The sequence below is a fragment of the Echiichthys vipera genome (genome assembly GCF_963691815.1).
Source record: "Echiichthys vipera genome assembly, chromosome: 22".
Taxonomy (NCBI): Eukaryota; Metazoa; Chordata; class Actinopteri; order Perciformes; family Trachinidae; genus Echiichthys; species Echiichthys vipera.
The window spans coordinates 18115574-18140892 of NC_139847.1; the positions used below are offsets into that span (position 1 = coordinate 18115574).

Consider the following 25319-nt stretch of genomic DNA (forward strand, 5'->3'; position numbering starts at 1 on the left):
TGGCTTTAATCAGGGTGAGTTTTCAGAAAAAGATTATGCTTATTTGTTAATCTGATTGTATTCGTTAAAGGAACACACGTCATGGACTGAAGAGGCACAGTGGTTCTGGAATCTTTAAGATGCTGTTTGCATGTAAAATATGTCAGTCCAGATTATGAGGGGGATTAGTGGACATTTCAGAGCTCAAAGGGTTAAAGATGTGTGTTGCTTTGATAAGGAAGCAGCTAGAACTTAAAGCTAAGAATCCTAAGCAGAATCTAACCACCTAACGGCAAATCAAACTCCACCCACACTAACCGCTGAGGGCTTCTCTCTTGACTCCCCACCTTCCACTGCAAATTTAAAACCATTCGAGAACCTTTCCAGCTTTGCCCTGCTGGTGACAAATTCAGAGAGCCCTCAGTTATAACCTTGTTATAAATTATGTTTAACATTTGAACGCATTTGGACCTGGATGTCAGTATTTGGAAGAACTTGGACAGGTTGCGGCGATCGCTTGGGACAAAAAAAACAAAATAAAAACAGCTAACTAAGTTCTAACTACTACTAAAAGAAACAAATCTCCAGCTGGCATCTTCCTCCCCTTGGCTCATTTTCCACATAATGCAAAACTCAGAGGGTTAAAACCAAGGAAAAAAACTGAACACCAAATTCCAAAAAATGACGCTTCTGCTCTGGATCATTTCAACAAAATGTGTTTGGTCCCTTTAACATTTATTGTTTCACTATTTTGACTGTACTGTTCTATATGTCATTTGCTGTGCAGGGTGAAGAATGTATGAACACTTGAATGTTAGAGACTGCTGTGTGGTTAAACAGCCTGGACCATTCATCCTGTAACAGATGTCCAATAATAGTCCAGGCTGTGTTAAATGTATGGTATTTTGGTCTCCAGTATGTGGTGATTTTATTACATGAATGCCTCAAAGGGTCTTGACCAGAGTGTACAAAGCAAGCAGCCCCACGGGTCTCCGCTCCAAGCGCCTTCTCATGTTAGAATTCAACGAGCATAGACTCCACATCTCTCAGATCTCATTGGTACTACAACGGTGCCATTAATCTCAAGACTGTTGCACGTTTATCTTCATGTGTGGACACAAACTAAGACACTAATCACTCACAATCACTCTCACAAAATCAGTGGTTTAGTCACGGTTGGGATATAATGGAAGTCATTGGAGCCAGCAGTGTCCTAGAGGAGAGCTGTGCTGTGTCACTGCATCTCATTCCGAAGCCCTTATCCCATCTACACTGCTGTGTGTGAGGCAGATCAGAGCGAGCATCTCTGCCCGACTCTGTGCCCGCTGACTAAATCGAAAACGGCAGACATTACAGGGATCCAATGGAGGGTAAAAATCCGGGTGCCAAAAGTTTTCAACAGCTCTATCCAAGCCAAAAGTTGCTCGGATGCATCCTCTTTTCCTTGCGTCTTTCTCTCGCCTTGATGGAACTGTCATTCCAGTTTTTTTCTGCTCCCCACTCTTCCTACTTCTTTTTCCTTGACCGACAACGCAGGCCTTCGCTAAAAATTTGGCGAGCATTTCTCTACATCAGAAACAACAGTAATGTGTTGCGGCTTCCTTATCTCATCAGGGAGCTCCATTAGAAAATAAAGATTACAAATAACCAGCAAGAATCAATTCCCCTTAGCAGTTCCCCTCAGCAGATGAGCAAGGAAGCGAAAAAAGCTCCCTGAAAAAATAGAGCTTTATATCTTCTTCTGGCAAGGAGTCTATCCCTCTGGATCTCCAACAGCATGACAATCAAGCTCTGAGTTGAGCTACACGAGTGCAGGGGGAATACTACAACACTGGGTCTCTGTGGCCTAAAAGCTAGAGCAAAGATGGAGAACCAGGTTTAATGTTCAGTGTTTTAATAGTCTAGTGTGAGCTCCCCCATTCCCAAATCAAAGGGAATCAAGTCCTCCAGCTTGGTGTGGGGCCAGAGCCCAAATCAATATCTCCAGGACAGGCACTGGTCAAGATCTGCTATTCATAATCCCAGCTTCATTTCAGAGATTGTCTCGCATCAGGCCGCAGTCAACTGGAGTAAATCCCTTTAAGTCTGTCTTTCAGCAACCCCATGGTGAGCTTTGTATCCTGCTGAGTTACCATCTTCTTCTCATTTGATCTCTCTGCACTATTATGGCCATGTTTGAGGGAAGTAGGGGAAAATTGTATGAATTTTAACATGCTTGCTCATGAGTAGAAAAGTGGCTGCAAGAAAGCGTCTCTGAAATAAGGGACCTGCTGTTATTTCATGTTCCCCTCACATGAAATGGACTAAAAACAACACAGTCGCAGCTGGAGTGGATGAAAAGAGAGAAGCTAGCTAACCACTGTGCTATCCCTCTCTGTCTGTGTCTCGACAGTATTACCTTAAGATCTATGTACAGATACAGGATCAGATATAGAGCCACATCTGATTTAATCCAATCTCCTGTTTCTGGAGTCCTGCAGATTCACTACCGCAATCCCAGCGCCCTCAGCTGCCTTCAAGGACCTCAGGGCTCCATACTGCCTTACAAGGCTTTCAGAGTAGCTTCATGCTGCATTTGGTCCCTCTTGGCCATTGTCAAACACAATTAATTCATAGTGTTCTACCCAAACCAGCCCGACTTCTGAAGAGTAAAAAAGCAAAACGCTCTTAATTACCAAAGAGAGCCTTGTGCCGAGGAGATAACTTGGGAACACTTCATAATCGACTTTGTCAGCATCCCACCCCACCCCCATTGTGCTCCAGTGTTCTTGCCTCTCTCCTCCTTATTTTTTTTTCTGTTGAGAAGAAAATGGAAATTGGGGGAGTTCTTGTTTGTTGATACGGATACTAGAAATTCTGCAGGCGCATGAAGGATTTGTGAACACTAACCCATAAAGACTGTGCGTGCAAAACAGTCTAACTTTCTGCTCTGCACATCACAAAGCAGTGTATTGACTGAGGTGAATATCTGGGCCATCCCCCCCACCCTGCAAATTCAGCTAAGAGAAAACATTTCAGAAGCTTCTTGCAACCATATGGCATCCCTTCTATCTGTGAGATAACAGGAGTAGATGGAGGATGAGAGAGGCGTAATGATGACGGTGGAGGGAGAGAGATACTGCTCTCTCCAGCAGCAGTCCTTTTCATATCCCCTCCACTGGGAATGGGTACACTTAGATCATCCTCCCCCCAATCTCCCTCTGCCTCCCTCTGACAATCACCTCCTCCAGGTTAGCTTCTTACAGCCAGGGGAGGGGCTAAGTCTGGCGAGAGCACAGTATCAAGCCGCCGTCACCTCCTGTCCTCTCCACCTACATCCTGGGGGTTGAAGTAGACATACAGCCATTATTCCACAGTCTCTGACAAGCAATCTGTGCATTAGCACGCAGAGCGTGACCCAAGCCCAGCCCACACCCCGGCTTGGCTCAGCTCAGCTAGTAATTACCGACCACAACTCATCTGAGACAAGCCACTTCTCTCTATGTTTAGAAAAGAGTAGAGGAGGATATTGCATCGATGCAAAGCTGCAATTGGAAATGTGTTGCCGTCTTACCAGGGCACTTTACTTTTGGTTGAAAGAGTATTTGTATCTAGGAGGAGACAAGAGTGATGCAACCTGCAACCAACTGATAAAACCTTTTAACTCTGGTCTTTCATTAGAAAAACCCTCAGGCACACAGGAAGTGATGCCTTTTTACATTACCTATAGAAACACAAACTTTATTAAAATCAGGGAAAAAAGTCCTAGTACCAGACAAGCAAAAATAGTGAAAAAACACCTTAAGGCTGCCCAGTCCGTACCAGAAACCTGATCCATTCTACGCATGTGTATAGATGGTTGAGTTTAGGCATTGACCTTGAATGGTGAGGGTCAGTACAATCTCTGTTCATCTATTACTTTAAGTTAACCATTTCAACTATTTATCCATTACTTTAGCCAACAACTTCAACTGTTTATCCATTACTTTAGCTAACTACTGTATTTCAACTGTTTATCCATTACGTTAGCTAACTATTTTAAAATGTTTGCCCATTAATTTTAGCTAACTAACTGTCAATCCATCACTTGTATGTAAAATGTATCAGGTTTTCTGTACAGATCCTGGTTTAGTACAAATTTCAACTTGCTTTGGTACATTTCTGCCTGCTAGGGTATCTTTATACTTATCAAAGTAATTGCCAAAGATCTAGATACACAGCACCATTGCCATGAAGGCCAACGGTGACAATCAGTCATCAGGCAGCCTGAAGTCCTGATTATCTAAATCACTTTATTCGCAGATAAAACCAAAAAAGAGAAAACCATACATGTGGGTAGTGATCTCGTTATATGATGAAGAATAACTGGAAAAAAAAAATGTAAATGCACACCTGGCGAGGACTAAACTTCCTGTTGCAACACTGCAACACACTTTGTCAGACATTTCACAGTCATTATCCTTTAAAATAATCTCCTACAAAAAAACATATTTTTTCAGTCATACAATTACTATAATTTACATTCTGTACATTTGAGGCTTGAGCATGTTATTTTAGTTTTCTTCCCACCTCTGAGTAAATACATAGCCACTCCCTCTATTTAAACATATTTTCTTTTCAAAGATGCATTTATACACGAAGCTATGGCCTCAGCTACATATTTAACCCTGGTGTAGGTCTCATAACCACACAGTTAACAATGTACTTTTTAGCTGAATGCATTTGAAAAAGTGGGTAGGGCAGCTGGAGGTGACTCACCAGCCATTCAGTAGCTCTACATAAGAAGCACTTTCCTCTACCTCATTTCGCTTTGCCATTGTTCTCACAAACTCACTATTCTCCCTCCTACTTCTTTCTTACATCCTACTCCCATGTATATGTCTTTCTCTTCCTCATCCACTGCATTATTCCTCTTGTTCCTTATATCAGGGCTGTCATCTGCTCCCTGCATCCCTCCCTCCATACCCTCGCTCTGTCTCTTTGACATTCTATCCTCATGCAGGCTCACTCTTTCCCTGTCCTACTCGTCCATCATCCCTCCCTTGCTCCTATCCTCTCTCATGTCCCAATTCTCTCCATCCCTGTCCGATCTCTCCTTTATCTAGTGTCCTGTCTTTCAGGAATTCAGGAGCTGCCCTATGGCCTGCACCTAAAAAAAACACCTTACGTATTACATATTGTTTTTTTTTAATAGTGATGGTTTGCTGTTTATCAGAATGCTTCTCACTCCTCTGTAACGCCTGCTAGGCTATCAGCCACTAATCCCCCAAGGTGATCCAACCAAAGGTGGGTGTGATTAGGGTTGATATTGCCTTTAGAAATAGTCGTGCCCACCTTCTTTTATCCAGAGGCTCTATTTAGCCAGGATACTATATATCCCTAGGCTGTATAGGAGATGCAGCACCTCTGAAACACAATTTCTAGTCAAGAAGGATTCACATGCCTTACATACGTTTCACAGCTCAGGCTGCCCCTCCACTTCTTAATGTTTTTAAGTCTGTTTCCAGCATGTTGCTATGCATATCCCATCATTACCCAGGGCTATTTTCACTCCAGATTTCATTTTCCACTATGGATTTTATGAGAGGATACTTTATAGATTTAATAAAATATGGACTTACAGAGTTAGGAGGGGATGTACAGAGCAAATAGAAGAAAAAAGATAACCTCTTAAACCTCTCACTAACTGACAGATAGATAGATAGAAATACATTTGAACTGCTTATCATCACCTTGTTAGCATTTTTATTGTATCGTGAGCATGCTGACGTTAGCAAGTACAGCCTCTCAGAGAAGCTAGCATGGCTGTTAAGACTTCCATTTGTCTTCTTTTTAAAAAAGAAAAAATTGTACTTATTTGTCTTATACACAAAGACATAAATGAATCTTAATCACTCACCGTTAAATGCCTGTCACTTTAAAGTGACATTCCAGTGTAAAATCATCCCAGGGTCTTTTTAGGCAAATTGGGTTATCAAATACGCCATCAAGACAATTTTTTTCGTGTATGAATTATTAACGTAGATTATCCGGAAAGTCGCTAACAGCCTGTCGCGGCTAACACGGATACGCTCGGGGCAGCAAGTTGGACGCATTAAAATGTATTTTTTAACCACTAAAACGGCTCCAAATAACACCATACCTCTGCAGCAGCATGATAAGAGTCCCTACACTTAAAACGGAGCACAGAGTGTATTAAAAGAGTGTTTTGAAAGACTTACCTACTGGCCCCAGTACTAGCTGCTCCATTCAAGTCGATTATCAACACATTCCAAAAGGAGGAAGCCCATTGATGATTTATTCCAGCAAAACACGCAAACGTTCTGGTTTGTGGCAGTTTGGGGAAATTTCCCAACAACAGCTTTCCCCTGCAGTACCAAAACATTACGCAGATCTCAGATCTCAGGGGTCAGAGAGTAGGGGGCGGGGGGCTTGTGTTGCCGGAAGACGCACAGTGAGTGCAGGCGCGGGTAAAGACGACTAGCCTGCAACTTGAAGTGAAGAGAGAAAGAATGCTTCGTGTGTGTATCTTTCCCGGCTGCAAAGCAAAAATGAACGCTTACAACCCAGAAATTTTCATAGGCTGCCATTGCGGTACGATGAACGTACTCTGATAAACCAGTGGTTTATTGTTTTGGATCTTGACACTGAGATGCTGATCGAGATGCTTAGGCAAAGGGATTACCGTTTCTGCCACAAACCACAATGTTTACGTGTTTTGCTGGAATAAATCATCAATGGGCTCCTTCCCTTTGGATTGCATTTGGTAAGTGACTTGAATGGAGAAGCTTGTTACGGGGCCAGTAGGGAAGTCTTTCAAAATACTTTTTTAATACACTATGTGTTCACATACTACATTGTTGGTGCTTCGGTTAATGTGTAGGGACTCTTCTCATGCTACTGCAGAGGTTTGGTGTTATTTGGAGGAGTATTAGTGGTTAAAAAAGACGTTTTAATGCGTCCAACTCGCCACAACAGGCTGTTAGAGACTCTCCAGAAAATCTATGTTAATAATTCGTACACTAAAAAAAATTGTCTCGATGGCTTATTTGATGACCCAATTTGCCTAAAAAGACCCTGGGACGATTTTACACCGAAATTTCCCTTTAAGAGCCCTGGAGAGGGTGGAAAGGCAGCGGCCAGCCAAACGCACCAAACCGGTTCAATAGATCCTCATCAATGTTCAGACCCCATGTGCCGTGCTGTCTACTTTGCACACACACAGTAAGCTGTGGAAACACACAAAGGGAAAGGCCTATGTAAATAAATGTTGGGCAAATACACACTACTTGAAAAGGCCAACTATCACACACATAAAGGTCATTTCACTGACACATTTCATAAGTTATTATGTACACGCACACACCCTGTCCTCTGCTGCAGCACCACATCCAGCTCTGTCATATTAAGCGCTGTGATTGCTTGTCATGCAGAGGCTTCTTCCTCCACCATCCCCACCCCTCCACCCACTCTACCCAGCCCCTGCCCGCTGCCCAAATTGGCTCTAAAACCGTATGTCACTTTTGATTTGACCTGGCAGACCCTGAAACAATAACTTCATCAGGCCCTGTTAGAGTTTCATCCTGACCAGACAGCTCCAAAAACAAACACTGATTTCCCTTCATCTAGTCTAGAGGGCACCTTTCTTCTTTTTCGCTCCATCTCAGACAGAACGAACGCACTAATGGTTGTCACAGTGCTCTCTATTTTTAACGAAGGAGGACACAGTCACATGCTGCAGTTGCAATGCAGAATTATATAGGTCGCCTGATGGATTCCTGGATACTCACATGTGCCCAAGACTTTATCAGAGGTATAACTTATATCCCCTACTCTGCATCATAATCAATTTTCAATATGACTTACTTATGCCTGTGCCTCAGCTCAGACTGTAACTGACACCAATATGAAACCTTAGGAGCCCCCCTGGTGACATTGTATAAAAAAATAAAATGTTAGGCCACGCATTACTATCTCGTGGCCACGCGTTATTATCTCGTGACCAACAGGTAGTGATGCATGGGGGCCAGATAGTTAATGCGTGGCCACGAGTTAATTATTGCAGTCATTTCCAATTACTCAGCAGCTTGAAGGATCTGGGAGACTATGGCTATTTTAGCCATCCCAGTGACCACCCCAGATGTGATAGGTTATTGGTGAAGTTCATCAAAACACAGCCGGGACAAACGCTGCTCAATCGATGACGAGAGCTAATCTTTGATACAGGACGAGTAATGCTAGTACTGTGGCCATAAGAAGTGATCTCTGGTCAGCAAATGTTCATACATGTGCACGCCACCGCCAGTGCCAGTATCCTCAAACCAGCTGTCAATGATATCCTCAGGCAGACTACTGTATACTTACCTTTATTCGTGAATAATAAACAGCATCACTGACAGCTCTATATGGATAACCATCCGCTACTGAAGGTGAATTATCTGTGGCCATGCATTATTATCCCGTGGCCACGCATTCTTTTTTTATCCAATGTCACTAGGGGGGCTCCGTAGAAACCACCCTCATTTCCGTATGTTATGTTTATCAGACCAAAGCTAGCAAGTGCACCTTACCATTGGCAGATTACTTAGGAGGGTGGGTGGAGACTCGAAGAAGAGGCGGAGGGACCATTAACAGACCAGCTGCCAATAGCCATCAGCCCGCTATCCTGCCCATTTCTGTAACCAGTGTAGCATTAAAGCATAGTGAAATTAGCAAGCCAGCTAACTTGATAACGGATGGCTAATTAGCTAGTTCAGTAATTCTTGACTGGTTACAGAAAATGAGCAAAACAAAGTTGTCAGTCATCTGGTGATAACAATGTGCTTTCTACACTGTGAAAAGAGTGTGTTGATTAAGCTTTAATTAGTTATATTTGACTTGTTTAGCGCCTGGCTAACGTCTGCTACAGTTCTCTGCTGTGCTACATTAATGTACATCATTTCCAGCAAAGAACAATGAGGAGAAAACAGTGTCACTGGACTTTTAAGTGAATATGGTCTCGCTCAGCTAAAAACACATAAACACAGAATCTATCAGCATGTCAACTAGTCTTCCACTACCCATTCTGTTTGCTTTACTCTAGATAACAGGCACTGAACTGTCCTTTTCACAGGCATGTGAACTAACCACAGACACTTGAATCAATTCACGTGCAGAATGAATTTAGTGGAAACACTGAAATGGATATTTGGCATTATTTTTTTGCATTTAAAATAAATAATATTTTCTTGCTTGGTGGGTGAAACACTCGTATGTCCTCAACTTCCCTGCATTTTATGACCCTTTACTGGAGACTGGGGGCCGATTGGGGCTGCTTGAAATGGAGACCCTCTTGGCTGACGTGTGGGTGTGTATGTATGTGTCCTCTTGTCAAGGACACTGGAAGAGTGATTTAAGGGGACCGCAAGGTGGACTGAGACTGTTCATGTGCATTTCTAAGTGTGATATTTTGTAATGTTTCAAAGTTTTCTGTGTGTGTACATACATAGAGAACTTTGAAACAGTTTTTTACATCTCGTATTTTCCTTGCTGATGACATTTGGTCCCTCCCACTCCCTTTTTTCATTATCATTCCCTCACCAAACATGCTTAGTGATTAGATAATAGAGTGAGACTCAGCTATTATGTCAACAGTGCATATGCCAGACATTAAGTCTCATCATTATGAAGTTCGGGGACGGGAGCTGGGTCCCTTGTGGGCCCCTGACGGGCCTAATGATCTGATAATGGGATGACACATGTAATGGCCCATCTCAATGGGATAGATGTATTCCTCCAGCACTTCTGGAGAAAACGTACTGATACACATATACTGAACATGTGTTTTTTACGCCCACACACATACATGTGCATTAATTGATATTATTTGTCTGATAGTCCCACCCACCTGTCAGTCCCAACCACAAATGTCAGAACGAGTGCACTCATACAGATGGCCAGTAAATCATAATTACAGTGATGAAGTACCCTTTCAGCTCTCTCAATTGAAAACAAATGGACCCAAGGCCTGCCCCTGGTGTCTCTATGCTGATGAGTAGAAGACTGTCCTTGCTGGCTTCCAGTCCCACAGAGAAAACAATAGCAACATTCAAAATATATCCAGAGCATTCATTAGTCATCATTAAACACAATTACACACAAAGCCAGTTTTAAGAAAAGACATGCTAATGTGCGGACACACGCACCGAGGGGCAGCCATCGTCTTTTATACCTGTGTAAAAAGCAACACATCTCCATACAGAAACCCACACTCCCATCAGGCCAGAGGGGTCTCTCATTTCAGAGGTCCTTACCACACCATCTCTAGAGGGTCTATATTTTGCTTTCAGAGGCACACATTAGTGTAGTATCCTTTTCACAAACAAACACACTCCATCTTTCCTTACACCAATTGATTTATACTGTATGTAAAAGCTCTTTGGCTTCTCCTCTAAGTAATTACCTCATCAGGTCTCATTTTAACCCACATCCTTCCAACATTATCCTGCAATCGCCCTCCCCCCACTCTCTATCTTCCCTCATATCTACATAACTCATAATAGGGGTCAAAGTTTGCATTAGTCCAAGAGGTATGACTCCAAGGAGAGCCGGGTTGTAAATACTGGAAAGAAATTATATAAAAAAAACATCAGTTAAAAGAAAATACAGGCAGAAAAACTACACCTTTTAGGCCGTCCCAACTCCAGCCGGTAACACATTAGTATTGGACCCTGGTTAAATGGTTGACCCTTCATCCATCTATCCATCCAGATGAATGGTAATGACCACAGAGAGGGAGAGCCCCTGCTGAATTAAACATTTCCTTCCAATGAGGATCTTATTTTTTCCTCCTTTGGATGGCAGAGCAGGGCAACATTTTTTTTGCTGGCAGAGGTACTTTATCATTGTGCAGCTCAGGTGCATTGGAGGTCAATGACACAGACCCAGCATTGTTCTAATATATTCCATCTCAGAGCAAATTAGATGCATTTCGCTGTGAACCTTCAGTCTCAGGGTCAAGCCGCAACTGCCCCTGCAATTTATATTACTGCCAGATTCAGGCTGCCTATTCTGAGAAAGTGGCACGTGCCCGGGACTATAATGGCTGCACCGGCAGCAAAACCAGGGTTCAATTTCCCTAAAGTGTTGCCCAGGAAATCCCACGTGATTGAAATAGTCCCTCTACCTCCCCTGTTTCTCTGTTTTTGTGCCTGTGTTTTATGTGCAAGCTAACCCAGAGACCATGACTGATTCATCTTATTTGCCCTTTTTCTCTTTCTCTATTCCTCTTGCCATGGTTTCTCTTCTCCTCCTCCTCTCTCTTCTTCCTTCATCTTCCTTATTTCTCGCATATCAGGTCGCCAGTTGACCATCTTCAACAGCCAGGCGTTCATCAAAATTGGTGGGGGTGGAGAAAAGGGACGCCACTTCCAGGGCCAGATCTCTGGGTTGTACTACAACGGCCTGCAGGTGCTCAAACTAGCAGCCGAGGGTGACCCCAATGTACAGACCCAGGGTAACCTGCGGCTGGTGGGTGACGTGCCCTCAGTGCTCACTACTGACACCACCTCCACCACCCCACTGGCTGATATGTCCACCACAATCATGGAGACAACAACCACCATGGCCACAACCACCACCCGCAAACAGCGCTCCCCCACCATGAGGGACAGTGTCACTCAGGTGAGCAGTCATGAGTCTTTGATCTGAGCTTTAATGCAGTTACTTTTAATTGACTTTCTGAAGTTTCCTGCAAAATCTCAAAATGCTGAATACAATATCTGAAAGGTTAAACAGCATGGCCAAGTACCCAGATAGCCTCCATTGGACGAGTAGACGCACAAAGAAAATGTCAACTGTAAGGTCAGACCATCACGTCCTCAGCGCAGTTTTTTTGTGTGAGCTTTCCCTTTTTAGCCCTCAGCCCCATTTAGATGTTCAATAACCCTTTAGCCTGAGAGGGAGCCGCATATCAGCTTTGTGTGGGGAGTCCTATAAGAACAATCAAAACCACAATTTTGATTTGCTCTAAGATATGGCGGACTCGACCCCAGACGTTGTAGGCTGCTAGAAATTACAGTACATCCACACAGAACAACAAAGGCTGGTGGAGGGGAGGACCATAATGAGAAGGAAACCCTGTGGCAGCATCAGTACAACAATTTAGGGTGCTATAAACGTATGCCTCTCCTTCACACGCATGCAAAAGGCTATGATTTATGGTCTGATGATTATCCCTATGTTCTAGGGGTAGCTGTTACCACCATGGCAAGTAACAATTGGAAATCAGTAGGGGAGCACTGTTGCCCACGTACTGGAGGATGGAAGAAGCGGGTCACTCAGACCCACTGCTCTCAAAAAAGACCTAATAACAGGCACCACATGCTCTAGTTCACGGCCAGTATCATTAGCTGCAAGCTGAAGGGTGTGCAAAAACACCTTGCTGTATAGCATTTTAAAGCAAGTGTGATCAAGATTAGATACAGGCTTTTCTTCCATCTTATACCCCGGATCAGCTATTTCCATGCTATTGTATCACTTTGAACTGTAAATAAACTTCTACTGTCCAACAAACTTTTATGATGTTGTCGGAAACACAAAGGCAAGGTGCCAATTACCATCACATTTCTCTCATTCAGCTGTGTTCATGAGTGCTATTCATGTCCACGGAAGCCTATCAGAGATCAGTCAGTAAGCCACTCGTGCTCGTCCTGACATCAGCGATCAGCAGCATCAGAATATATTTAGACCGGCTCACTCTTTGTCCCTTTATCATCATCTCAAACCTTAGCAGAATCCATCCTTTGAAAGTCCTATCCGTCTCATTTCCAATGAACGCAGCAGTGCCAATTAAAGTGAAGTCAAGGTGAGGCTGTTGATGGCACGAGTGTGCAATTCATGCCACTTATTGCAAAACCAACATCCCCATTTTCTTTGAACTGGGTGTTTGCTGTACTAACTCCAGCTTATTTTTTTTTGCACATATAGAAAAACACACTTAATGAAGCCTCATCAAAGCAGCGCTCTGATGGCTGCTGACAAAAACTATCAAGGTGGTCCTTGCTCACAAATGCTCACCCAAGCGTGTTCTTTCTGGACTTAAAGGTCGGTCAAAGCTCCTTTACTGACAACACAGTCTCCAGCACCCCCAGTTGGCATGACTTATTTAGATGAACGGTGTGGGGTTTAGTGTTTCTGCGTCTTCTCTCCAAACATGAGATCAATGGAACCTGACTCTAAGATGTCACATGGAGCCATCCACTCATTCAATATCATATCTCTGGCCTCCAGACTTCTTGGCGGAAATATTGTTCCATGTAAAGCATATAACGAGCTTTTATAGCAGCGGTCTGGGCCGTGAAATTGGCAGCCATAGAAGGCCCTGTTTGATAAATTATCTGGAACCATTTTAGAATGGTAAAGGGCTGAGTGTTGTCTGCTTGTCTGTTCTTACAAACCTTAATGAGTGCTTCATTTGCCCACTGATGTCCTACCTTTAGAGTGCTTTTTTAGCTGAGAATCTATTTTTCAGCTATTGTACACATATTGTAATAGCTTCTTCTTTATTATTGTACCTAGCGGAACATAGTGTATCGCCACAGTGGCCCAAAATAGCATTAAGGATATGTGCCGGAGAGTGAATAGATATTACCAATGAGTCACTCATGCACATACTTAAATGATCAAAGATTTGTGCACAAAAACATAAAAGCAGTATCGGGGCGTAGATTTGGCTAACACAGTCTAGATCATTCACACAGTGTGACTGGATTATTTGCGAGGTGGTGTTGAAGGCCTGGCAAGCTCATCTGCTCGCCCTCAAAACAGAGTGAAAATGAAAGGGAATAACTGTGCTAAAACAGTGAGACTAGACACAGTTGTAGTCATGTAAAATTCAGCAGGCTTTTTTGACTGCAAGATTCACAGGAAGCCAATAAAGTCCATCAACTGTGTTAATCTTTAATGAGTCTCATAGAGTCATTGATTTCTTTGAATAGTAACATCTTTTAGCTTCTACAAGAATCACGACGGGTTGAGGATTGCATTGATTTTGGACAGCTGTCAGTGTATGAAATCTTTGTAATTGCTCTTCTAAACATTCTGTGTCTGGTCTGTCTGTCCTCAGCAAGGCCTGTGGTGCACATAGAGCGCTGCTGGTTGCCTTCATATGTATGGCAGCGACAGCAGTTTGGAATAAATAGAAGAAAAATTGGTATTTAACATGAGCAGTGGTGTGTATCATAACTGAAGAGACAAAAATAAGCTTGCCGCATACTGGAACTTAAAACTTGTATACAACTCAAGGTCAATCCAAACAGAGACTCGCTGTAAATAGCTCAAATTTAGGAGGTGTATGTTGCACTATGAGATAAGATAAGAGATAAAATTAGCCTTTATTGATCCCCAGAGGGGAAATGCAGGTGTTGTAAAAGAAAAACTATGAATAAATAAAATGACAGCTATATACAACTAGTATAAGAGTAAAAGTAAAAAACAAAAAAAACAACTATGAGATAAGAATAATGTTAAAAAAGCTGAAGTTGGTAACTTTCTGCATAACTGTGACTATATCCTGATAGCGCAATGAGACAAACAATCTTTGAAAAAAGTCACGTATCTATACCTCCCCCCTCTGTTCCTGTCTGCTCCTAATGTCATCTGCTAGTTTCCACCACGCCCAACCTACAACAAGAGGTCTCTCACAGTGTTAATAACTGCTCTGAACTCTAATCAAACACTGAAACTAAGCAGAGCGGATCAAATATAAATCAAGAACCTGTTACTGTATTGAATATTTCTCACAGTATTTCAGTATTATATTGTGTTGAAACATTTAGTTGCACAATGAGAAGGTTTGTAACCTAATTGTGACTAATCACTAATCACTAATGTGCAGTGTAGTTTTCAGAAGTGGTTACAATTTTAGTATTAACACCTCCTATGTGTAGAATCTTTCATAAAACTTGAAGGTAGAAGTTAACAACAACTCCCAAAGAACATTTTAGAAAGAAACATCTAATGGCCCATCTTAAAATCCAGTTACATGCGCTGCTAATTTTGGTCAGAAGCTAAAGATTATGCTGTTGAGAAAACTGTTTTTTACAAACTGCAGAATAATTCATTCATCTTCTGATTTCGGATTCTTTATCGAAGACTTCAGCAACTGCGACACCATGTCATGTACCCAAATGTGAGGACAGAGTGTTCATGTTAGTAATCTTCCATTTTTTTATCGTCAGACGTAGAATCACTAGTTTCCTTAAACTTGGTGTCATTTCTCCTCAGTCTCTCTAACTGCTTATATTTCTGACTGAGCACTGTAAACAAAAAATACATAGGTTTCTAGATAAGAAAAGCTGTTTATGCCAAATACCAGTTATGTAACTTAAAAATAGTAATATCAGACAATATTCTGCCTCTTTTGTGTGGAGTGAAAATGACCCCACTTCCACATTTCTTGTTATGATGAATGATGAAGACAGTTGGAGAACAATTGGATTAAAAAATAAATAGGATCTAAGCTCTAAAGGATTGTCCAGATTTCAGGCATTCTGTTATCTAAAATGGCTTGATAAATAATGCATATAGCTGCTGTTAATGGGGGAAAAAATTCTCCCCTGAGGCCTGAATGCTTATAACTTCTGGCTTTGCCCCTGGTTTCCATCCTGAACACAGAAGCTGCAGCAGTCAATGATTGTCATGTTGTTACAAGAAACGCATCAATATAAGGGTTGTTTTTGGCTGTGAGCATCATACATGACTTTTACAATTTTATAGGCATTTTCTGTCACTTATTGTTTGGCTTTTGCACAGGAAGAGTAACAATCTCACCTACAAAGTTTTTTTTCCAATCAAATAAAGTGGCATCAGGGAGAGGAACACAACTCCTTTTCAAATCAGTGATTCACAGCTCTGGAACCGAGTAAAATCACATATTTTAAATCCCACGTATGATAGCTTTAAATAAGACGATACAAGTCTCTTTTTAGATGCTGCTTTCATATTCACTGGTTATATGGCTTCACAGGAACTCAGTGGTGAAACTTCTTTTTTTCGGGTTTAGAATTTACTGAAAATCGCAGTTTGTATTCCACTTTTATTTGGTAATCGATGGTTGTTCTGATAAACCGATTTATCTACCTAATATTGAATTGGAATGGAATAATGGATTTATTATAGAAGCCTTAAGAGAAAAGGGTGAAAAAAAGAAAGCAAAAGACTGCAAAATAGGAAAGTGGCGCCCATTCTGGTTTACCTTTAATACCTCCTATAATTACAGGAAATGGATAAGTCACTGACAGCTATTTGAGTTGTGTATCTTCTTCTGTTACCAAGATGTGAAACTATATAAATAAACATTAAACACAGTAAAATAACTTGAGGGGCTACTCAGGAATATCACTAAAGACTTTTAATTTCCAATTACAGCTCACATCAGTATCTTCACTTTTACAGCTTTAAAATTAACCTCTAGACCCTGCATCAGTTATATTAGTCACAGTCACGTAGTCCTGTGCATATATATATATATATATATATATATATATATGCATGCATGCAGTCCTTTGGGTAGTTAATAATCCATCCGATAGAGCCTGTGGTGTAATTTTGTGCTAGAGCAAACATAGTAATAGCATTATAAATACCGCGATGGGCAAAGCCAACAGGAACTACGGAGCTCTAATAAATATCCCCAGCACCCACCAAGACACAGCGGAGACGACAGGAGACGGGCCAGGGTGGCGGAAAGCAAGCTAGCGGAAACACAAATTTCAATTTCTCCAAAAGCTCTGAGCTACCCGCCGCGCTGCAGCTTTGATCAGAGTGGAATAATGTGCTTTGATGCTTAGAATAAAAGATCTACCTTTTGATGTGTGTGTGGAGCCTGATTTTTGCTTCCCTTCACCCCTCGATACTGCGGGTATCCATGAAACAGTCAGAGTCATCACTTGTCTCGCTCTGACCCAAATTTGGTGTCAGAGTGTTATAAAACTAAGATCACAAGCAACAGGGTTGCTGCTACTGTCTTCAGTCGAGAGCACTCCCAGGTGCTTGTGATCTCCGATTCGTCTGGATGGATGTGAGACGGTTGTCTCCTGGTGGATTCAACTTGGAAACTGATGAGGAAAGTTCTGACCAGGTCAAACTGGTCTCCTTCTTCCGGCATTTGTCAGAACACAGCCTTACTGTGCCTTATGTGACTTTTCACTCAGTGCTGATGCTCTGGGCTGTTTTAGAGGTTTGAGGGAGGGAGGATGTGAATTGGGGCTTACAAGTGTGTCACAGATGTTGCACTAAATTAAAACTCTGATAGCTCCAGGAGGCTGAAACTGCCATTTGACACACAGTCAGCAAGACATTGGATTATTGCCGCAAACACACCCCGCCACAGGCATTTATTGACGTCTGGATTGCTCATTTTAAAGAAGTGCACATTTAAATTGATTCATGTCATGCAGAAGCAGCTGAATGCATAAATGGTATAGAAATGCATGTTTACTGAAGCATTAACATTAGGCCCATTTGAGAGCCAGGTGATGTGAACACACACTTACATGATGTAATTAATAAATGATTACACTTGGGCGGTGTGTTAATAACAGAGAGAAAACGCAGTGCAGCTCTTGAATCAATTATGCTGATAAACGCCCCCCATTTTCTATCGGATGACCCCGTCCTGAATAACAACCAAAAGGTTGTCTAGACATGCAGCCGTGAGTCATGCAGTATGGGTTGAAAAAGGCACCTCTTTGATCAGAAAGAGCGTATTTCACATCATGCTTACATAAACACTACTGCTCTCAAAGTACATTCACCTCCATATGTTCAGCTAATGTGCTACTACTAACAAACTGCTCAACAATGAATCTTCATGTTGTAACCAAAGAGAGAATTTGTACCTACAGCCTTTTTTACATTTGCCTCTACTGGTTGCATTAGCTTGTGTGTAAGTCATAGACTGTATAATCCAGATGGACGTAGCTTCCACATCTGAAAAGTGAAGCCAATGTTAAAGTGCCTTAAACCGGCATTCTTTGACACCACAAAAACAGAAGTCCATTTGTATAGTAGTCAATGAGAAAATGAGCCTACATCTCACTTGATTTATTACCTCGGTAAACATTTTCCTAATGAGTTTATTCAGGGAAAAATAGACCATGAAGCAGGGGATGCTAGGATGTGGCTACTTTGTGATTGAAGGTTGCCGTGCTAGTGACGGGATGGAGTCTAAGCGATACATATATACAGTAGAGATACACCGATCCCGTTTTTTTCTGGTCCAATCCAATACCGATACCTTGGCTGAGCGTAACGGCCGATACCCGATACCAATCCGATACTACTTTTGAATGAATGAACCGTATACTTTTCCATGTGAGTGAAGGCACCAGGTTTGACATAAATATTTAGCCTTATTTAAAAAAAAAAGTTAACCATTTAATATAGATAAATGTACTTAATATTATTTATTAACAAATAACAAAGTTTACATTAGCAGCAAAAAGAAATAAATAGCACTTCCATGTAAACAGATATTTTAAAATGGAATATAAAACCCTAACTGGTGTTGAAAACATAGAATTGAAGTGTCTAGATCGCTGTAACTGTTGTATTGCTGTGTATGATATTAATAAAAAAGAAATGACTGGATCAGAATGCTGGATCGGCCTCGTTCATCCGATATCCAATCCAGCGAATTAGTCAATATCGGAGTCGATAGCATACATCTATAATATACGGCACTGTGAACATGTTTGGGTGTTGTCTCTCACACTGTGTTTTCTCTTCATCAAAATTAATTGTTTAATTTGGGTTGTCTAAAAACGTCTTTTTCAGCGTTCGGTTGCATCTCGCTAGCAGGTGCTAGCTGGTAACTAAAGGTAAACTGCAGATTTTTAACTGGCTTGTGTCAGTGCAGCATGGACAGTGCATACAGATGAACTTGTGTCATAAATCAGTCGGCAGTTTTCCTCTTTAGTGTCTAGCTTAGCATAGTGCCATTGAAATAGCACTGGCTAAGTGCTCAGCTCCGCCCTCTCCTCCAGTTATAGTCAAGTCCACTTTCCATAAAAAAACAAGATGGTGATGGCTGAAATACCATACTCAAGGCTTCAGAAACTGTAGTCCATCCTTTTTACACAGACTATGTTGTATCAGCTATACGGAGTCAAAGACCCTCACTGTGGCAGCCAGACTCTAAACCCTCTTAGATATTCTGTGTATCCTCTACACCAGTAAAATGTGTCCTGACTCTCGCCTCTGCTTTCTGTCTCATTGTTCCAGAATGCGGATGACCTCTTGGTAGCATCAGCTGAGTGTCCTAGTGATGACGAAGATTTGGAGGAGTGTGAGCCTGGAAATGGTGAGTCAACTCAGGGAGTTCTGTCTTCATAATACTTGGTGTCAAAAAACAAAGAGCAGCTTAGAAACCAAAAGACTACTGTTTTCTCCCTTACTCTACTTTAACATGCGATTTGTGACTGCAAAGCTCTCTGTACGCAGCTCTGATTGGCCAGATGTGCACCCTCCATCCTTTCCTTATTGGTTTTCAAAGCGGCAGGCAGTCGGCATCACCGCGGTCCATAAATTGCTCAGGTAGTGTCTGGCATTTACCCAGCTGTTGCACCAATCTCCTGCCCCAATTTAAACAAGGCAGGACAGTTCCAACATGGAAACGCAGCTTGTTCTGCGAAGCACACAGCTGCAGCCAGGCAGGCCTGGTGGCTGAGTGGCTGTTAGTGTGAACAGCGGGTCAAGCAATGTTCTGACACCATGACAGGAGGTGGGAGTTAAAGGCCATGTGTTTTACTCCCTGCCTCTGTGGTTTTTAGCTCTATTAAGCTGACCATACGTGAAAAACACCAAGAACCACGTACTGTACAGTGAAGCAGTGAGATTCTAATAAAAAATCTAGAAGACAAAGTAGAGCTCTGCAGATCCATATTTCATGACATTATCCCTGAAAGATCGTGTCTGACAAGATTTCTGTTGTTGAATGGCATTACAGATTTAAAGGACCGGTGTGGGTGGGATAAAAACAACAATTGCCTCAATAAAACCTGTCATTACAACAGTGCCAGTATGCATGCTGTTACAGTGCAAACTTCTTCGGATTAAAGAAGCAGAAAGTATTCTTCTGGAAACCTGTTAATTACACCTTGGGCATGAGCAATTCTTTTAAAATTAAATTTAGAAATATAATAATATCCATATTATGGATCGCTGTGTAGAGTCAAACACATTCAGTTAAATATGTAAACTAAAAATTACACACATTAAATGTCACAAGAAATAAATTAACAATTATCACATGTAAATAGAACTAACATGGTTTTTTCACTGTCTTTAATAACATCACACACTCACACAGCAAACTAAGAAAGCTTATATTGCACACGATTTTGTCACTTTGCAAAAAGCATGCACCGTTTATTAAAGCAAACGTGAACATTTTTTATTATTATTGCTTATTATCGCTCCCATTTCAGGCTTTTACAAAACAAATGCAAGTAACCTAATTAAATTGATGCACTAATCTTAGCATGGATCCATTACGGATTATACGACATAATGGCCAAATTTGCACACAATCTACTCTTATGTCCAGAGCAAACCCTTATTAAACAATACCAGAACAAACGTGATTAAAAAAAAAGAAAAAAAGACTCACCATAATATCTTTGTCTGTGAAAAGCACTTCACTTTCCTAAGTTTTTTTTTTTTTCAGGAATGGGGATTAGTGGTCGAAACAGAATCTATGTTAGACTTTAAATGGAAGGAGATTATAGCAATCTGTATGTTTGTGTGAGGAGAACCAGATCTGAACCTGTGCTGAGAAAAACTTGAGTGTAGCATTCTCCTGCGGTCTTCTCTGTAGGTGGAGGGGACCGAAATAGAGACTCAATTCCCTTCTTATCGAAAGCAGAAATGAGAGTTTTTCAGTGGATGCTATGCCCAGGCTTAATCTCCCATGGGGAAATGTAACGCTCTCTCTCTCTCTCTCTCTCTCATATGCCCACACAAACACACACATACGGTGGCAGACATGCTCACCTTACCAGACAGACACTTGTCTCTCTCACTCTGTGGGTGTAAAGTTTTCTCTCTACAGCCGTTTGAGAAACAACAAACACACACGCACATGCTCCGTATCACACCTTCCAGATGCCACAAGAGCTCCAGCGAGGCAAAGCCAGCGGGGTGGGATAAGCCACGGTGAAAACTGTCGTCAAGGAGAGAAGAATCAACATTGTCCGTGAAACATGTCTCCTCTCCATCACTGTTACACAAACACAGTCCTGTAGTCATTGTGTGATAGGACCGATTCCCAGTGTTTTCAATTCCAGCTCTGTCTTATTGAACTCCCTTCAGGAAGGAAAAAAAATGTTTAGCACAGCTGTGGATTTTCTATTAAGCTGATCGAGATATGACTGCTGTGAATTCACAGGGATCAATACAGCTCCTTCCTACAGCGTACACAGCCAGTGGAGCCCCATGTACTCTACAGATGTATACATCTGCAGCTGTAGTACTACCACACACAATTCAACTTGTTTTCTTACAACTGCATTACGTCCAGGCGTTTCTTTTAAATATCTACTGCTTAATGACTCTGAGACATAAGGCCTCATGCATGAATGTTTTCTCCTATAATGGGATTCATGATGATCTGACCTCCTGAGCAAGTTGATGAGTTACATTTGATCTTAACCTGGATGTGTGTGCCGTTTGCAAACCACAAACCAACAAGCCACTGACAAAAGAAGAAAAGAAAGAAAAAGAAACAGAAATGCCCAATAAGAATAAGAATAAGAAAAGCTACCCAAGGGCAGCAAAAATAAAAACTTTTCTGCCTTCAATAAGCCTAGGCCGTTTCACAGTGTAACATGAATTATCTGCTTACATGTTAAACCACCCATGTCTTCAGGTGGCGGTGGGTGGGTTGGGGGCACACCATGGCGCATTGCAATATTGTGCAGACCACAGCAGGCCATGGTTAATATGAACCCTCTTTCAGGAGTGTATACAGGGAATGAAGACCTTAAGCAACACATTTAATCGTTTCTAAATGTTAACGGCAGAAAATGCATTTTGCATTTCCCTTAATTCAAAGTTGGATTCATGTTGAAAGGTAATAATGTAGACTTCCATTTCTATCGTACAATCTCCAACCCATCTCCAGCAGCACCGTGATCCAAACACATCCCCTCCCAACTCTTGTGCAGCACCAAAGAGACAGGTGTGTGTGTATGTGAGCATATTGGTCTAATTTTGTTAATAATAATCATTTAAAGGCTCAGTAGACAAGAAACCTAGAAAAAAGATGGTAGTTGAGTCTACACGGGTCTCATCACCTCCCATCAGACATGCACGGGCATCTGATACACGCGCTTCATACTCTGCCCGAGGCAATCGACAACTTGCCAAAGTTCTTTTTTTTTTCCATTATCCTCCATAATGTCCAAGTCACAGGTCACTCTTGTCAAACTTGTAGGTACGTGAAGACGGAAGAGTATGATTCAGGACTCTTAACGTAGCAAGATAAACCTAATCTTGTAGCAGCTGTATGCCTTTGGCTACAGTTAGCAGAAGGCTAACGTATTAGCAACCTTCGACAATGCGTTATCGGTAGCCGCTGTGACCAGGCTGTTTCCATGGTAAATCCGCCCACACAACCTAACCCCAATCACACCAAGTGGAGTTGTTAGAGGAAAAATCATTGAGCAGTTTACCTGTCCAAGAGAAGAACAACGAGCTCCGAGTCCAAGTACAAACCAATGTTATCCCCAACTTATCTCCATCTTTGAAATGCAACGCCGATATTTAGACGTGTTTTATTGAGTTTGTTGTCAGACTCTCTTTTAGACTCCCTTTTTGACGAATCCGCCTTCCTCTTCTTAGACTGTTTTGCACTGAACGCAGGTGTTTCCAACCATGGAACCGCAATGTTTCCTGTTCGGTCATCCACCATTGCTGCAGACTGGGTTTCCACCGAAGAGACGTGAACACGCATTTGCTTTAGCAGAACAGCCAATCACAGGGCTCGCTCTCTCAGCTGCTCTGTGATTGGTCAAAGTCTGCCGTCACGGGGTAGTAGTAGCAGGCTGAAAACAGAGCCTAGGAGCTCCTAAAGCTCTGATCTTCTCTCACATCACTTAATTTACATTATCCCCCAGGTTATCAAGGACGTTTTTGCCAAACACTGCCAAAAATAAGCTACCTACTGAGCCTTTAAAATGAGTAAATGAATACCCCCTTTAAATTTGATCTTACCTAAGAAAAAGCGGGAAGTGCACAAGTATTGATGGATATCACAAAAGTTTTTATTCATACACAGTTTAAGATCAAATGACCATTTCATGCATGAGGCCCAATGACTGTCACTGTCACACACTAGGTGACAAGCTGTGAGGGCATGCAATAAAAACAGAGCACCGGACGAGGAAGAGATGAGCGCGAAAAGAGCTAGAAGGACTGCGTTGTGAAGGACTGACCCTCATTGAGATGTGTGTCACGTTCCTTTGCGTTCAAAGCAGAAGAGAGAATTGGGGAGAGAGACGAGAGAAAAAGAGAGAAGGGAGAGGATGTGAAAGAGAGGATACAAAATAGAGCACAGTGGAATTCCCATGAACCATTCCCGCCTTTCCCATAAGGCTAATTAAACTTTGACTTTGTTAGGGAGCCTTAATTACATCACCCAATTAAAGCTTTGGTGTGGATCCTCCAGTGCTGTTAATGAGCCTCTGTCAGGAGAGTGACAAGACAGGAAGTGGAGACAAAGATGCAACATGTATAACACACATACATGACGTCATCTATAGAAACATTGTTTTCACAGTAACTTACAATTAGAGATATATCATAAAAACATATTTCTACAACAAGCCCTGCTCATTAAATCTTTCATTCTATCTCCATAATTATTTTCCGTACCTCAGCCCAACCTCGCTTTCCCTCTCTCTCGCATACCTCCAAGCTACTTATCAGTCCCAGGATGTGGCAGGCGCTATATCGGTTTTACTCTGACAAGATCAGAGCTTTGAGGAGCTCCTCAATAATTCATCAGGCGACATGCTACAGAGGCAACCTGCAAATGTTCTTTTTAGGCCGAGGAGTGAAACTAAGAGATTGGATGGTAGATGAAGGATGACCCAGAGCGCTGAGACTCCTCACCCAGTGTGACTCATAGCTTGCATGAGATCAAAACTGCACTGGTCGATGGGTTTGGGTGTCAGTTATTTGTCAGCGTGATGCTTTATTGATCTGACTTAGCTAGCCATCCTCCACAAGTAAACAGCCCCGGGTTGATCGTACGGGTTCCACGGGTTAGATGTTTGGCAATTTAGAGGCTTGATCCTCTGGATGATCTCTAGACCATCCTGTTGCTATGAGCAAACTTTAAGAAGAGCGTGTACTCGATGGTTCTGTGACATAAAGTCTGAATTGCAGTGATTAGTACAATAAACATTCCTCTCATTTGACCAATTTACAATTTATGTTAATCAATAGAGCAATTTGCATAATAATCAAATGGCAAATCGAAACAAATTCAAACAAATAACTAAATTTGTAAACTTGTAAAACAGTGTGTTGTGAAAAGCTATTCAGTTATAAAAATGTGTGGATAATAACAAAGACATCTGATTGTATGTTGAGTTTATTTGTTTAGCATGAGGCAATTCAAGATAGAGAAATATGAACGGCTACAATGGAATAAAACATAAATATGATACTACCACCTTGAGATCATCTGTTTGTTTATACATAGATAAAGACAGAAAGAAAGCTTAATGATATTTATATATGCACCATGGTTTATGATTGCTATTGAACAGTTGCAGTTGTTTATGTTCACGTTGTCAAACATAGCTTTCACAGAGATGCATCAGGGGAGTCAGTTATTGCATTTATTGGCTCTAAAAAATCAATGTAGAGTCTGGTGTTCAGTCAGCCCCGTCTACTGTTAAATGTACATATCAAAACCCAACAACTGCAATATTCAGATGCCTTGTAACCATTTAATTTTAAAACAAGCCAGTGGGGAATATCCGGGGTTAGACTGTGAATAGTGTTCAGGAGCATGATGGAGATAACTCGTTTAAAACTGGTGTGACCTACCTAACCCAGTTCTTTCTTAATTACCTAATTTTACATTTCTTGCATTTTCCAAGAGCTAGTTAGATATGCAGTTGTTTGACCTTTTCATCTAGCAAATACACTTAGAGAAATGCTTACAGTGGAAGAGAGATGTGGAGCGGGCTTTGCAAAAACATAAATAACATATCTGTTTTCTGAAAATGAACCCCCAACCTGGTGAAGCAGTAGTTGATATCTCTGCATCAGGTCGAGATTCTCTGTGCACGTCTGACATTTACAACATA

At 41.7% G+C, this 25319-nt stretch overlaps 1 protein-coding gene across 1 annotated transcript in view; it reads left to right on the plus strand.

Moving 5' to 3' along the window:
- nrxn2b (neurexin 2b) overlaps positions 1 to 25319 on the plus strand; it is a gene marked incomplete at both ends in the record, with an annotated part of 653173 nt that overhangs the window by 622327 nt on the left and 5527 nt on the right. Inside the window, 2 exons of the mRNA XM_083937460.1 lie at positions 11294 to 11619; positions 19222 to 19300. Of these exons, the coding sequence (XP_083793586.1) occupies positions 11294 to 11619; positions 19222 to 19300 (405 nt within the window). The remainder of the gene's footprint in view (positions 1 to 11293; positions 11620 to 19221; positions 19301 to 25319) is intronic.